At 40.9% G+C, this 13,645-nt stretch overlaps 1 protein-coding gene across 1 annotated transcript in view; it reads right to left on the reverse strand.

The window, feature by feature from the left end:
- The window catches only part of USF3 (upstream transcription factor family member 3), a 61,242-nt gene continuing 47,597 nt past the window's right edge, over positions 1-13,645 (reverse strand). The window contains exons 6-7 of the mRNA XM_090276732.1: positions 11,049-11,145; positions 1-8,504 (exon numbers count right to left, since the gene is read on the reverse strand). Coding sequence (XP_090132858.1) covers positions 2,017-8,504; positions 11,049-11,145 — 6,585 coding nt within the window. The 3' untranslated portion in view covers positions 1-2,016. The remainder of the gene's footprint in view (positions 8,505-11,048; positions 11,146-13,645) is intronic.

The following is a 13,645-nucleotide window of genomic DNA, read 5'->3' on the forward strand; positions in this document are numbered from 1 at the left end:
GAGACGGAGAGAAAGAGACACAGAGACAGAGAATAAATAGTCAAACACACTAAAACCTGTCCTTCTTAAAAGTAGCAGATTGGATCTTTCAAGTACAAAGAAAAACCTGAATGTTAAAGCTTAAAACTCAGTTAAGATAACTAAAAAACAAGTCATAAATCTCACATTTCTCAATTTAAACTTTTAACTACTGCATTTATCTGTGGTCTTGTTGAATAACTTATTCATGAAGCTCTCCTATCCCTCCCCATGACCATTTTGAAGGGAGAAATACAAAAGTTATTCTCATTTAAAATATTTTTGCCCCTGGAAGGCTGCTTCAGTCGGCAGCATGAGTAGATGGGAAAGTTTGGTTAAGAACAGTTGAAGAGGCACAAACGACCCTTTTGCTGAGTCTTTGGAAGAGGTATTCACTGGAGTTCACTGCTCTAGCCATGCCCTAGGAGGCGTTTTTGAGGAGGGTGGAAAATGCTGGTCCTTGGGTTCACTTTGTTAACAGAGCATACAGAACTATTTATATGCATCTCCCCCACTCCATCCCATTTTTGGCAGAATATAACAACAAAAAGTAGTGGGTTTGAGAACATGAGCATATATGGTTTTTGACTTAGTTTAAGTTTTCAAAATTCAGTATATAAGTATATACATATATATTTTTTAGGTTTATTATTAACTTCAGTGGGGTTTTTTTAAAACCCCTACATCAAGTTTTTCTATACTTCAGCAGGTCTTGGGTCGCAATTTCCCATTTTCAGATGGCAGGCCTATTTTTAAATGAACAGTTTATATCTTAAAATTGTGTGTACACACACAGTCACACATACACATGGACATATATAAAGACGATTTTTGAAGCACCATTTCACATCTACCATCAGGAAAAATATTGAACAAATTCATCTTCTTTTTATAATTCTACTATGAAGGATAATAATGTAATATACAATGCCATCTTTTAAATATAAATATCAGTAAATGAAAATAAGGACAGAGCTTAAGACTTTGCAAAGAAATATTTTAAGTAAGGCTCAAATAATTATGTAGATTCCAAATGCACTATTTACTGATCATTCACTGCTGATTAAACAAACATAAAAGAATCTATTTCAAGATCAATAAATAGAATTGAGAGAATATGAAGACAACACTCAGCTGATGAAACAACACTCTTTAACTGAACACATGCAAAACTCCACAAAATAACTGCTCTTATCCTTATGGTCTAATGCAAAATCCAAGTACAAAATGGAAGATATCTATGTACTTTTCTTTTAGTTTTCTATTTTTAAGGCTAATTGTTTAAGGAAGACCTTTGCTTTAGTTAAAGGATCTTGGCACATTAAAAGGATAAACAGTTCCCTAATTTGAGGAACAAGACATGAAACACAGAAAATTTGTTATAATTAAGAAAGAATCCTCTACCTAAACCAAATCTTGGGAATAAAGGCTGATTAAACAACTCATTTATTTGCTAACTGTTTGCCTTTAACCATGAACATTCATTCTACACTAATTCAACACCTGCCAAGGGGAAGAAGCTGTTCTAGATGCTGACATCAACCAGCATTTGGTTATGAGCCATTGTGCTATATTGAACTATCTGTATTTTTGGAGAACAATCAACTATTTCAACTATTTTACATATTTTCAACAATGAAGTTTAAAATCTAGGTTCCTTCCCACTACCCAACACATGCCAGGATGATTTCACCCGGCTTCCAGATGATTAATATTTAGCATCTATTACAAATCAAACTTCAAAATGCAAATCTGCTTGGAAGATTTAAAAAGCACATGATGCAGTTAAAAATGAAAGATAATTTGTTTTTGAGAACTCAGTATTCACATCAACTCTGACACAGCTTCCCTACATTCCTAAGAGAACTGGAAATTGATTATACAAACACAAAGGCATACATACACGCAATTTTTCTCTTCGTGTGCATGTGTGTGTGCATGCACACACTAATACATTTGTAATCTCACCTGTTACATTTACGTTTAGTCTATCGGTATTTAAACAGCTGAACTACAGTCATGACCTAAAATATGGCTTATGTTGTGGGCAGGTCTGTTTGTGGACTGCTTGGAAGAGTCAGAGGCCGAGGAGTTTGCAATTGTAAGCAAAGGTGACATTGCTGAGCCATCAGGAAGAGCTGTAGCTATTTCTGGAAACAAAGATGTCATATTAAAATTGGATAAGTGAGAGTTGGTCATGTGCATTGGTGGCATATCAGGGAGAAGAGGAAAACTTGGTTGAGCAAAACCAACAGGTCTTGGAGGAGATAAAATTGATCCAAATCGGTTATTTAAACTTCCACTGTTTACCTTTTCTGTGCTAGGATTTGAGAACATTTGATTTGAAAAATAAGGGATTGAAATATCATTGGACAGTGTAGGGTGAGCTGGAGAGTATGGGGGATAGAAGGAAGGTAGAGTATTTTGGGGATCTACAGGGATGAGAGCTGGAGTTCGAGTGGCACTAGGCTGAGTAACCTGTGGAATGAAAGAAGTATTAGCATTTATTGGTGGATTCATGCCACCCTCAGGAATAAAAGGAAAACCGAAATTTTGTGATAGTGTATGCTGATCAGGCACTGAATTATCATTAGGTACTTGTGGGCTATCAGGCATGAAACGAACAATACTTCCTCTCTTCTCTGTAGTGGGTTGTTGGCGTCCAAGAATCATACTGCCACTAGCAGACAGAGGAAGATGGGGAAGACTTGGATCAAAGACATTACTATGCCTTTGGTTTCCAGAACGATTCCTTTCGGGCTGACGAATTTTAGAACCGCTGCTGTCTTGCAAGGGATGCCTTGAACGCTGGGGAACTGAAGAACTAGTCTGACGTACAGGAGGCCCTTGATCTGCATTTCCATGAGACACAGATGGATGTGGCAATGCTGGCCTTGCAACCCCATGCATATTGGTTGTGGCCGGAGGGTTCATGTGGCCCTTGGTCCCATGACTGTCAGTAATCCTCATGGGATTGGACTTCTGTACAGAAACATTGGGACTTGTGTTTCGACCTTGAATATCTCCTGAGGAAGAAGAACTTGAAAAGGGAATATTCAAGGTGCTGTTTCTGGTGTTAATTGCACCTAAGGACATATCACAACTTTCCCTATTCTGACTTTCATTCTCTCTTCTAATATGGACACTTTCATGAGTTGGGGGACAATTATATTCAATAGCAGAGGATGGACCACACTGTGTATTCCTCTGATGTTCTGAGAGTGATCTCTGGTTTCCAATGACCTGATCACCAAGGTGAGGGGCAAGTAAACTCTGCATGAAACTTTGATGACATGTATTTTCACTGTCCCTTGCTGGGATAGCATTTCCTGTTGGGAGGCTCTGAACTGGTGGATAAGGCAATCTCTTCTGGCGGTCAATTGATGGTGGACCAGGGTTTTGACTAATTCGAAAAGCCTGAGACTGCATACTCCTCATTGATGACACAGAGTTACCTATTTCGTTATTTCTTGAAGATTGTACTTCAAAATTACTCTGGGGCTGTTGAATGGCTCCAGTTGGTTTAAATGTCTGACAGTCAGAAAGGCGGATCTCTGAGGCAACATTATGGTCCACACGACCTTGCATGTTATGAATGGCCAAACTCTTGTTTCTGGGTACATCGAGATAACTTCTCATTTCAAGCTGATCTGAAACTCTAGAACCCTGAATTGATATACCCATTCTCTGCTCTGAATTAGAAGATGTCTTCCCAATGAGTGCTTCAGCAGAATAACTTGAAACTCTATTTCTCTCTGGTCTGTGTGGAGGACAGGTCATGTCTGAAGGTCTAGTCACAATACTTGGTTGGGACACCATTTGCTGCTCTATGCCTCTTGATGTCAAGAGCCTCTGCATCGGATTATGCCCAGATACATGTTCAGAAGAAACCCCTGATCCTTGCTGCCTGCTTCCAACATCCTGCTGCTGGTGCATAATATCTTGATTGAGGTGGTTCTGTGGATGGTTATGGTGGTTGCGGCTAGTTGGAGGGTTTTCACAACTCTTCTCTGACTGGGAGCTTCCAAAGTGCTGTTGCATCTGTTGCTGTATCTGCTGATGGTGGGGATGTGGCTGACCACTCTTGGGTCGGGATTGGTCAGTCCCATGGTGCTTCGACTGTAAGGAAAGCTGAGAGGCCTGAGTACCCTGAACAAGATTCCTTTTTTTCTGCATCTGAACTTCCTGTTGCAGAGTTCTCTGCTGGTGGACATTATGGGGCTGAGAGTGGACAGAGCTCTCTGCATGAGGTATGTGATGCTGCAGTTGATATAAATGATGCCTCTCTCTTAACTGCCCTGCTTGCTGCTGTTGTTGCTGCTGCTGCTGCTGCTGCTGCTGCTGCTGCTGCTGCTGCTTTAAGTAGAGATGGTTACTGTGTAGGTGAGATACCCCTTGAGCTGGAACATGCTGCTGCAAGGCCTGCAGATGTTGACTGGCCTGGGTTTGCTGCTGCTCAGCAACTGAAGGCTGAGAACCACACTGAACTTCAGTTTGCCTCAGTGCAGGGGCCACAAAGTTGTTACTAGGTGGAAATAATCGTGTAAGGCCATCTCCGTGTGCTGGGTTGCTAATAGGCACAACTGAGTTTGAAGAGTTGGGAGGGATCTGATTAACCATAATTTGAGTTTGATCAGAAATGCTGTCTGGAGTTCGGCTCATCAGGGACATACCTTCAAGCCTGAGGGGAGCTGGCTGGCAATGCTTTTGACGTTTAGCTGAAGACAGTAGAAGGTCATCTTGGACAGCACGCTTAGCAGAGTCTTTACGGCTTTCGTGACTTGGCTTTAAGAGTGGCTCTTGAATCTGTGAATTTGGTATAGTACTAGTCCTAGTGTTTAGTTGTTCTTGGGAATATTCAGTCATCAGAGGTGGTCCTGGAGGTTGATTACCATAGGAACTAGAGGAAACAGTCATATTAACTGTAGTAGGAACAGTTGTTTGCTCTGAACTTTGGGTTAATCCAGCACAGCTGACAAGAGGATGGCTAATGCTGCTCTGATGGATAAGATTATTCACACTTAAACTGGTGATGCTTGGTGGCTGAGAAGTTGAAACCTGCAAAGAGGCATTTGATGTTTTAATGCCTACAGAACAACTTGGTTTTTCAAGGGGCCTATCCACAGCTGCTTCTATTGAATCCTGAGAATTAAATTCATTTGGTGTTGCTTCTTCCTGACCTGGGCCATTCTCTTTAGAGATCTGTGTTTTGAAAGGTTGGTCTCCCTCTAAAGATGATGCTTCAGAAGGCTTTGAAGTAACTTCCCTTATATCAGCCTGGGTGCCAGCTCTTCCCTTCTCAAGGTTCTCCTGGTCAAAAATAGCTCTTGCTGCAAGAGCAACTATATCAGTTTGCTCTACAAAGGTACAGCTGTCACACGTATTAGTTGTTACATTGCTGGTGACATCCTCTCTGGTTGTTTCAGGAAGTATGGATGCAACTGAAAAACTACGGCTACTGCCAGAGCTGGTTGACATGGGAGAGTCAGCCTGCCTACTGTTGAGCAAAGAACCATGAATACCCTCCTGATCAGGGATGCAGGAATGATGCTGTCCTGGATCTTTATCCTCACTGTTCATCAGTAACAACTCCTGTTTGGGATGTAAATCAACACCTGAATCAACTATTTTAGAATTTTCTGAAGAAAAGTCAGGGTGGTCCACCTGGACTGAAAGAGATGCTTTCTGGGGGTCTTTTTCTTTAGCAAGACCAGATAGTAAAGCAGTTAAACCTTGCTCCTTTAAGAGACCTGGGGTTTGCATTCCATCTGATGAATCTTGCTCAACTCTGGAAGGTTCCGCAATGATTTCTACCTCAGAAACAGAGTCGGTACTTGTAGTGCTAGTGGCAGATGGTAAACCAGAAACCTGAGAAACCAAAATGTGGGGATCGTTTGAAGGTGGAATCAAAACGTTGGCTGAAGTACAGGGTTTGGCAGCATCTGACAATGCCAAACTAGCGGGTGGCTTATCCTGAGATGTCTCTCGTTGCACTATGGGGACAGAATCTTTGGATTTTGCTGGGGCCATTGAAAAATGTTCATTTGTTACAGACTCTTGGGAGGGTGAATTAGATTCTTCTGCTGACTTAGATTTGGGTACAGACTCAGGTATCACTGATTCTGAATTCAGAACATCCAAAGGATGTGAACCAGAAACACTTACAGTGCTGTTTGCCTTGGACACAGCAACAGATGGCAGCACAAGAGGGGGGCTTTCCAGCAGTCCAGCATTACATGATGGCTCTACTGAGCCTTCAGTGCTGGGGCAGTCAGCCTTGCCCACATCTCTGACTGGATTCAGGGGGCATGCTGACTTGTTAGCTGCTAAGTGTTTCTTGACACCTGGCTTCTTATTCAGCCTTTTTGATTTCACATTAGGCAAACAAGCTACAGTGTTCACTGAGGGAGTAGTCACTAGATTATAAATACTGGGTAGTGTGGCTGAACTATCTGTTGCCATGGGAGATGCTACAGTTGCTGTTAATGAAACACAGTTAGCTGGGATGGTTTGACTATTTGCAGCAATTTGAGGATTGGCAGGCTGGCTAATAGACAACTGTACACAGCTCTGCCCAGCCATCTGTGATATGCTTTGATTGAGGCTGGCCAAAGCGCCAAATGTATTCAGGGCAACGTTGGTATTTGGATCTTCGCTGGTGGTGGGCTGAATAATTTGCATAGGGTTTTGGTTGGTAGTTCCTGATGAAGACATCACAGGCTGCAAAGCAAAGAGCTGTCCATTTAAAGAAATGGTTTGAGGCTGTTGTTGGTTTGACACGGTAACAGAATAAGTCTGTGTTGAATTAGATGTTGATAAAGATGAAGGTCTTGGTAATATGTGGACAAGATGTTTTCCCCCAAAAGTCTGTGGAGTTGAAACATTTTGCACTGAATTAGACCCTATTAGAGCATTGGCTCCATTCACAGGGAGCCGAACAGAACCAGGAGGTGGAGCTGAGAGGAGTGGCAAAGGATTCTGATTAGCTGCCTGTATAATCACTATCTGTTGACCTACAGTTTGGTTGGGAACCTCTGCCCTCATCACTGTTGGGCATGGAGTGGTGCTGGGAGGCTGAAGAATGATAACATTTTGATTAGCTGGAGCTGCATTAACAGCTGTCCCGACTGGCTGAGCCATCTGAATCACTTGCATCGCTGAATTCAACGGAAGAATATTTGGGGGGTGCTGAGATTTAACTTGTGGCTGGGCAACTAGTGGCTGCATAGGTAAAGATGGACAAGAAGGCAAGGTTACAATTACTTGCTCAACTGGCTGCCCATCTGCTGGAAAGGAATTATTCAAATTGATGCCTGTAGCCTCATGTCTACTATGGTTGGTTGTGGAGGGGCTAGTACCAGACTCATTTAATACTGGAGTCACAGTAGAAGATGGTGTCTGGCTTAAGGGCTGAATAGTGTTTCCTGCCAGTTGCAAAGTAGTCCACGTTGTCTGCGTGTTTCCAGCTGAGGAAATTCGAGTAAGGCTGTTAATGTTTGTCATATCTGAAGCACTAACAGCTGAAGAAGGCAAAGAACAAGAAAGAGCCCACCCATTATCCAAAGGGTTTGCAGGAAGAGTGCTTACGGGAGTGGTGGTCTTCCCTCCTCCAGGGGCAGATGGGGCCACTGTTATGGTGCCTTTTGCTGAGTCTGTACCCTTGCTAATGCTCACTGAACAGGAATCACCTGCAGAGCTGGGAGACTGGGAGCAGACCGTGGTGGTAACTGAAACAACAAAGGTGGTTTGAAAATCACTTCTGCAATCCTGTATGCTTGGGCAGGACTTGCCTCCGTGGTTTATTTTAGTGGCAGTTGCTGAGGAGCTGGAGGGGATGCTTGTGGCACAAGGGGCCATTTTCTTCAATAATTTGGGGTTCTCGTTCCCATTGTTATTTTCAGAAGAATTTTGATCATTTAGACTTGTGTGCATGGGACGATGTTGGTGAGATTCAGGTCCAATGGGAATAGCAATCAGGGAGCCAGTGGTGGCACCAAGCACACTTGATTCGCTTTCGGAGGTGGAAAGCTCGAGAATATTTTGAGTAGGAATGGTAGCCGGAAGACAAAGAGGAACAGGCTGGTTGGCAGCCAGTGCAGAAACTGCAGTCTGATGCCATGGCTTGTTTTCAGAAGGGTAAACTCCAGAAATAGACACAGGAGTCACAAGATTGCAAGTCCTCTGTACTGGCACCACATTGGCAGTTTGCTTTTGTAAATTATGACCAACATTAAAGGTTATCCCCTGAACAGCTGTTCCCTGGCTGTTTCCACCAGGCTGACTCCCATTGGAATAAACAATAATATTTTTCTGAACCTGGTCACTGGGAATAACAACAGAGACCTTTGAGTTTTTAAGATTTCCTTTCCAGTGGATTGTGGGATCATCATATAAGCATATGTCATTTGCTTTCAGTAATTCAATGTATCGGCCATTTTCTTTTTGAATTTCTTCCAGCTGTTTACGTAGCTTTTTAATTTCTTCAGCTACAATATTAAAAATAAAAATGAAACAATTACCTGTAAGTGTCAGTGTTTATAATAAATTAAGAACTGTATACAAGAACTACTGAAGTCTAATTCTAGCATTCTACATACCTCAATTAAGAATATTTAGCTATGTCCTAATACAAGCTTTCTTGTTTTTAGAATGGTATCTCAAACCTCTAGCCCATATTTTTAAAGTATGTATTTTTAAAGATCAACAACTCAAAGGTCAAAAATTATTCATAATGTAAAAATCTTAAAATTCCCAATTCAAAAACTCCCAATACAGCAGCTACAAAGGTAAAGCAATGGAAGACATACTGAATCATAGTAACATGCTAGGAAAATAACATTGAACATCTATATAACAGCATTCAAATGCTACAACAGCTAACATTACGTATAATGGTAATAGAGAGTCTCTTTTACAAATGGCTTTACACTAGTTTCTATTTTACCCTTTGAAACAACAAAGACCAAGCAGAATATGTAAGAAGTAAAGTGGTAGAGTAGGGAGGAAAGCATTAATGATGAAACTTGCCTTTTCCTTGGCAGGGCCCATGTATATACACTATTGAGTAATGAAGATGTTTGTCACACCCCTATTCCTTTCTAAGGAAGATGGCCTCACCCATGGATCCTACTAAGGGGGCATCCTGGGCTGCTGCTCTTTATGCTCTGTGATCCCATACATCCCTACCTCCCTTGCCATAGTGGTAGGTACTCTCCCCACTTCTGCTAAGAGCAGACAATCCTCAAGGCCAATGCCCTATGAGGTAGACTGAAATGAAAAGTTCTATTCTCACAAGGATAAGCTGAGACTATCAGATTACTTTCCCCAGATATTTAAACTAAGAGACACAAAAAAATGCCAATGTGCCATGAACATTAGAAATTAAAAAATAATTTTTATGGACAGAATGATAATGGTTGTTCTCACTGCACACTTACTATATATGCCTGGAACTTTTCATTTATTGTCTCATTTAATAATAACAATAATCACAACAGATAATATTTATCAAATGTTTACTACTTCCCAGACTTTAAGTGCTTTACCAGGATTATCTCTTTTAATCTTCATAACAACTATGAGATGGGAACTACCTATTGTCATCACCATTTTCAGATGTGAAAGACAGGCTCAGAGTAGTTACAAAACTTGTCTAACGTCAACCAGATATGTAATATGATTATTCTCATTTTAAAATAAGGAAACTGAGCCTTGGAGAGGTTAAGTAACTGGCCAGAGGTATCTGAGCAACAAATGAAAGCAATACACAAACCCAAGTGGGCCTTATTCCCAAGGTCATTGCTCTGACAACTGTTCTAGACTGTCATGTGCACTGTATGTGCAGGAAATTGTTGGGAGATAAAAAGAAGACAGAACAGATGCACAAAAAAGAACCAAAGAAAGGATGATGACAGAGATGACAACACAGCCACACTTAGGCTGACTCATTTGCTGCTCCAACCCCTGGCTTTGATGTTCAGCTCTTTCTGAGCCCCACGCAACTTGTATTTTTCAATAGTTTCCCTTTTCCCCAAAATAACTTGATTGTCTCAGCCACTGGGCTGTGATAACAAAGAGACCCTCATTAGAAAAGTCATTCTAGCCTAATACCCCTTCTATGGCTACCGAACATAGATCATGTACCTAACCGCCTGGTGGCATCGCAAGACAGGCCTGGGCCATAAAAGCCAGCTGACCAAGTTAAGGGGTAAGTTGTTATCTAACTAAAGGAAACAAGGAAATTCTGAACCTGACTCTGAATATGCTTTCTAATATCCTTCCTGCTTCTTATAAACGCAGCCCAGCACTGCCACCACCTCCACAAATTCTGCCTTTGTTTCTCACCTTTTAATATGACCTCCTGGGTTGTCACAGGAAATTCTCTCTCTGCTCTTGGCAGAGACACAAATAAAGGGCAATTCAAACTTGCCTACTGCTCCAAGCTTTATACTTGCCTGTGATACTTTTCTTTCCAGTTATAAGGAAACCCATTCTCTAGTTCAGTGAAAAAAGATTCATTTGATAATAAAAAAACTCACCTTTATCTGAAAACTAAATATTAAATGATTACTTTGACGCACACGTTACATGTAATATAAACAATTATAAACTGAGTGTGCGGTCTTTTGAGAAAATTCACAGTTAAGTCTGGGCACAGGCATATCTTTATCTTGCTTTTAAGTTACACTGAGCAGGACTCCCCCCTACGTCCTCTTATGGGCTTCCGTGAGCTGGAAGACCCAGATAGAACAACAGAGATCCAGTATTATTTTTGAGTTAAGCAAACAAAAAACACAGACAAATCCAAAGTCAAATCAAAATTACATATGCCTGCAATATTAGAACTGCTCACAGAATGGGGAAAGAAGGTAAACCAAGATTAATTTATTTTCAACACTCTTCTCTCAGACTGAATGCATAGTCTTAATAATGTTTTTGGGCAAAAAAAGTCTTCTTTATACTAATATGAGTTGGCTGTGCCACAAAGGCCTGAACATTGAAAAACAACAACAAAAAGGAAGAAAAAATACCTTGTTCATTGTTTCCTCCATTAAGCAGGAGCTCATCATTTTGCCTTTTCAATTCTGTTATATATTTAAAGGCTTGGTCCAGGATCATATTCTTGCTCTGCCAAAGAAAATAAACTGTTTAAAAGCATCACTGAAAGGTAAGTGCTTGCCAGAAGAAACTTAAAGCATTGGTTTCATCACACCTATGTGATAGTATCTTTTAAAATTTTTGAAATGCAACCTATTCTAAAACTTTGTCCATCGTTCATTTACTAAGTATTTATTGAGTATCTACTGTGTCAGGCTCTGTCATAGGCACTAAGGATATCATAAACAAAACAGAAAAAGTTCCTGACCTTGAGAAATTTTATACATATATATAAATAACCAGGTGGTAAGTGCTACAAAGAAAAATAGAGCAGGGTAAGGAGAGGCCAGAGAAATGGCAGAAGTTACTCCATGCTATGGGCTGCATGTTTGTGTCCCCCTACAATTCCTGTTGAAACTCTAATGCCTGCTGTGATGGTATTTGGATGTTGGGCCTTTGGGAGATCATTAGGTCATGAGGGTAGATCCCTCGTAAATGAGATACCTTTAGAAGAAAAGACATGAGAGAGGTGATTGCTCTCTCTGTCATGTGAGGACACAACCAGGAAGAGAGCCCACAGCAGAAACCAAACTGGCCACACCTTGGTCTTGGACTTGCCAGCCTCTAGAATTGTAAGAAATAAATTCTGGTTGTTTAGGCCACCTAGTCTATGGTATTTTTCTTATAGCATCCCAAAATGACTGACATTCTGTTATAATCTATTTTATACGGGGAGGTTGAGGAAGGCCTTTCTCTAAGGCAACATTTAAACATAAACCTGAAGGAGGTACAAGGAACTATATGCCCTGTATGTACTTGAAGAAAGAGGGTACAGAAAGAGAAAGCCCTCAAGCAGGGCTGTGTTTGGCATTTTGGAGGAAGAGTAAGGAGAAGAGTAGTAAAAGAAGCGGCCAATGAGGGCTTTTAAGACCATTTAAAGATTTTAGATTTTAATGTTATTCTTTACTGTCAAACAGAACCACAAACTTATTTCAACAACAGGTTGAGAAAACTATGTCACTTGGTTGAGTTTTGGTGTCATGCTCCCAGTATATTCTATTACTAAGCTTTTCAAAAAGACTGTATTTTATGTCAAAGTGTTGCTTTATTCTTTATTTTCTTAATTAACAATTCTAAAAATAAAAAACATAATATGTGCATATGGCAAAAAATATAAATAGTCTGAAGGGATATAGAATAAAAACTAAACTTACAGACCCCTTTGCAGAGGCAACCACTGTAAAGTTACTTGTGTATCCTTTCAGAATATTCTATACTGATGTGTGTGTATTTAAAATTTTTAAACCAAGACAGAAGAATACTATAAACAATAAGTTACTTTTTCTAATTAAAAAATATATCTTGGAGATTCTTCTACATAGCATTTAGATATTATTATCTATGTTATACCTTCCAAAAACTGTATTTATTTTATTATCAGTCTATTACTGATAAATATTTAAGCTGTGTTAAGAGGCACTTCAGTTTTTTATTCTTCAGCTATTAAAAATTTTGTAGTGTCACCTGCAATTGAAAAGTAAAATAAACCATCACTCAGAACCATCAGAAATCAAGTTGAGTGGATGTCTGACAACTATAGAATTAAAGAAACCACATCCATCCAGACTAGTAGGAGAGGCAAAGACACAAAACGGACTGGTCGCACATCCACATATGATGGATAAAAATTTGGGAGGGATATCTTGGGAGTGAGGAGTCCCAGCCCCACATGAGGCTCCCTAGCCCAGGGCTTCAGTAAGAGGAAGATGAGTCCCCATAACTTTTGGTTGCAAAAACCAGCAGGAATTGAGTTGGTGGAAGAAATTCCTGGAGTCCCAAGCAGTTCCTTTTATTTTATTTATTTTATTTTATTTTAAGATTTATTTACTTATTTATTTTTAAAGAGAGGAGGAGGGAGGAAGAGAGGGAGAAAAACATCAATGTGTGGTTGCTTTCCACACACCCCCAACTGGGGACCTGGCCTGCAACCCAGGCATGTGCCCTGACCAGGAATCGAACCAGCAACCCTTTGGTTTGCAGGCCAGCACTCAATCCACTGAGCCACATCAGCCAGGGCCCAAGCAGTTCCTTTTAAAGAACCCACACACGGACTTACATACTCACCTCTCTGAGCTCCAGCACCAGGATAGCAGACTGAAAGGCTTCAGTGGCATACAGGGAGGAGCTAAAGTGTCAAGGCAAGAGCTGGGAAACAACTTTCTCCCAGACATAAAGGCAGGCATAGGCCATTGTCCCTTTCCTGAACCATCCCTCACACAACTACAGAGCTGGCAGGCAGGAGCCATATCTCAGACTCCATCAAACTGGCTAACACTCTTTGTCCCACTTTAGATATCCAATGAAGCTCTGTCCCACCCAACCTACAGCTGTTAACAGTAGCTTTTCCATATGAATGGCTGGCCTTGGCTCATGCTTCACAACATCCTAAATCCCCTCAAACAAGCAACAGCCAGCCTCAGTGAGCCCCCAGCCCTTGAACCTCTTGCTAAGTGGCCCTAGACCCAGCACT

The sequence above is a fragment of the Furipterus horrens genome, unplaced genomic scaffold (assembly GCF_987537825.1).
Source record: "Furipterus horrens unplaced genomic scaffold, mFurHor1.1.pri manual_scaffold_1, whole genome shotgun sequence".
Classification (NCBI taxonomy): Eukaryota; Metazoa; Chordata; class Mammalia; order Chiroptera; family Furipteridae; genus Furipterus; species Furipterus horrens.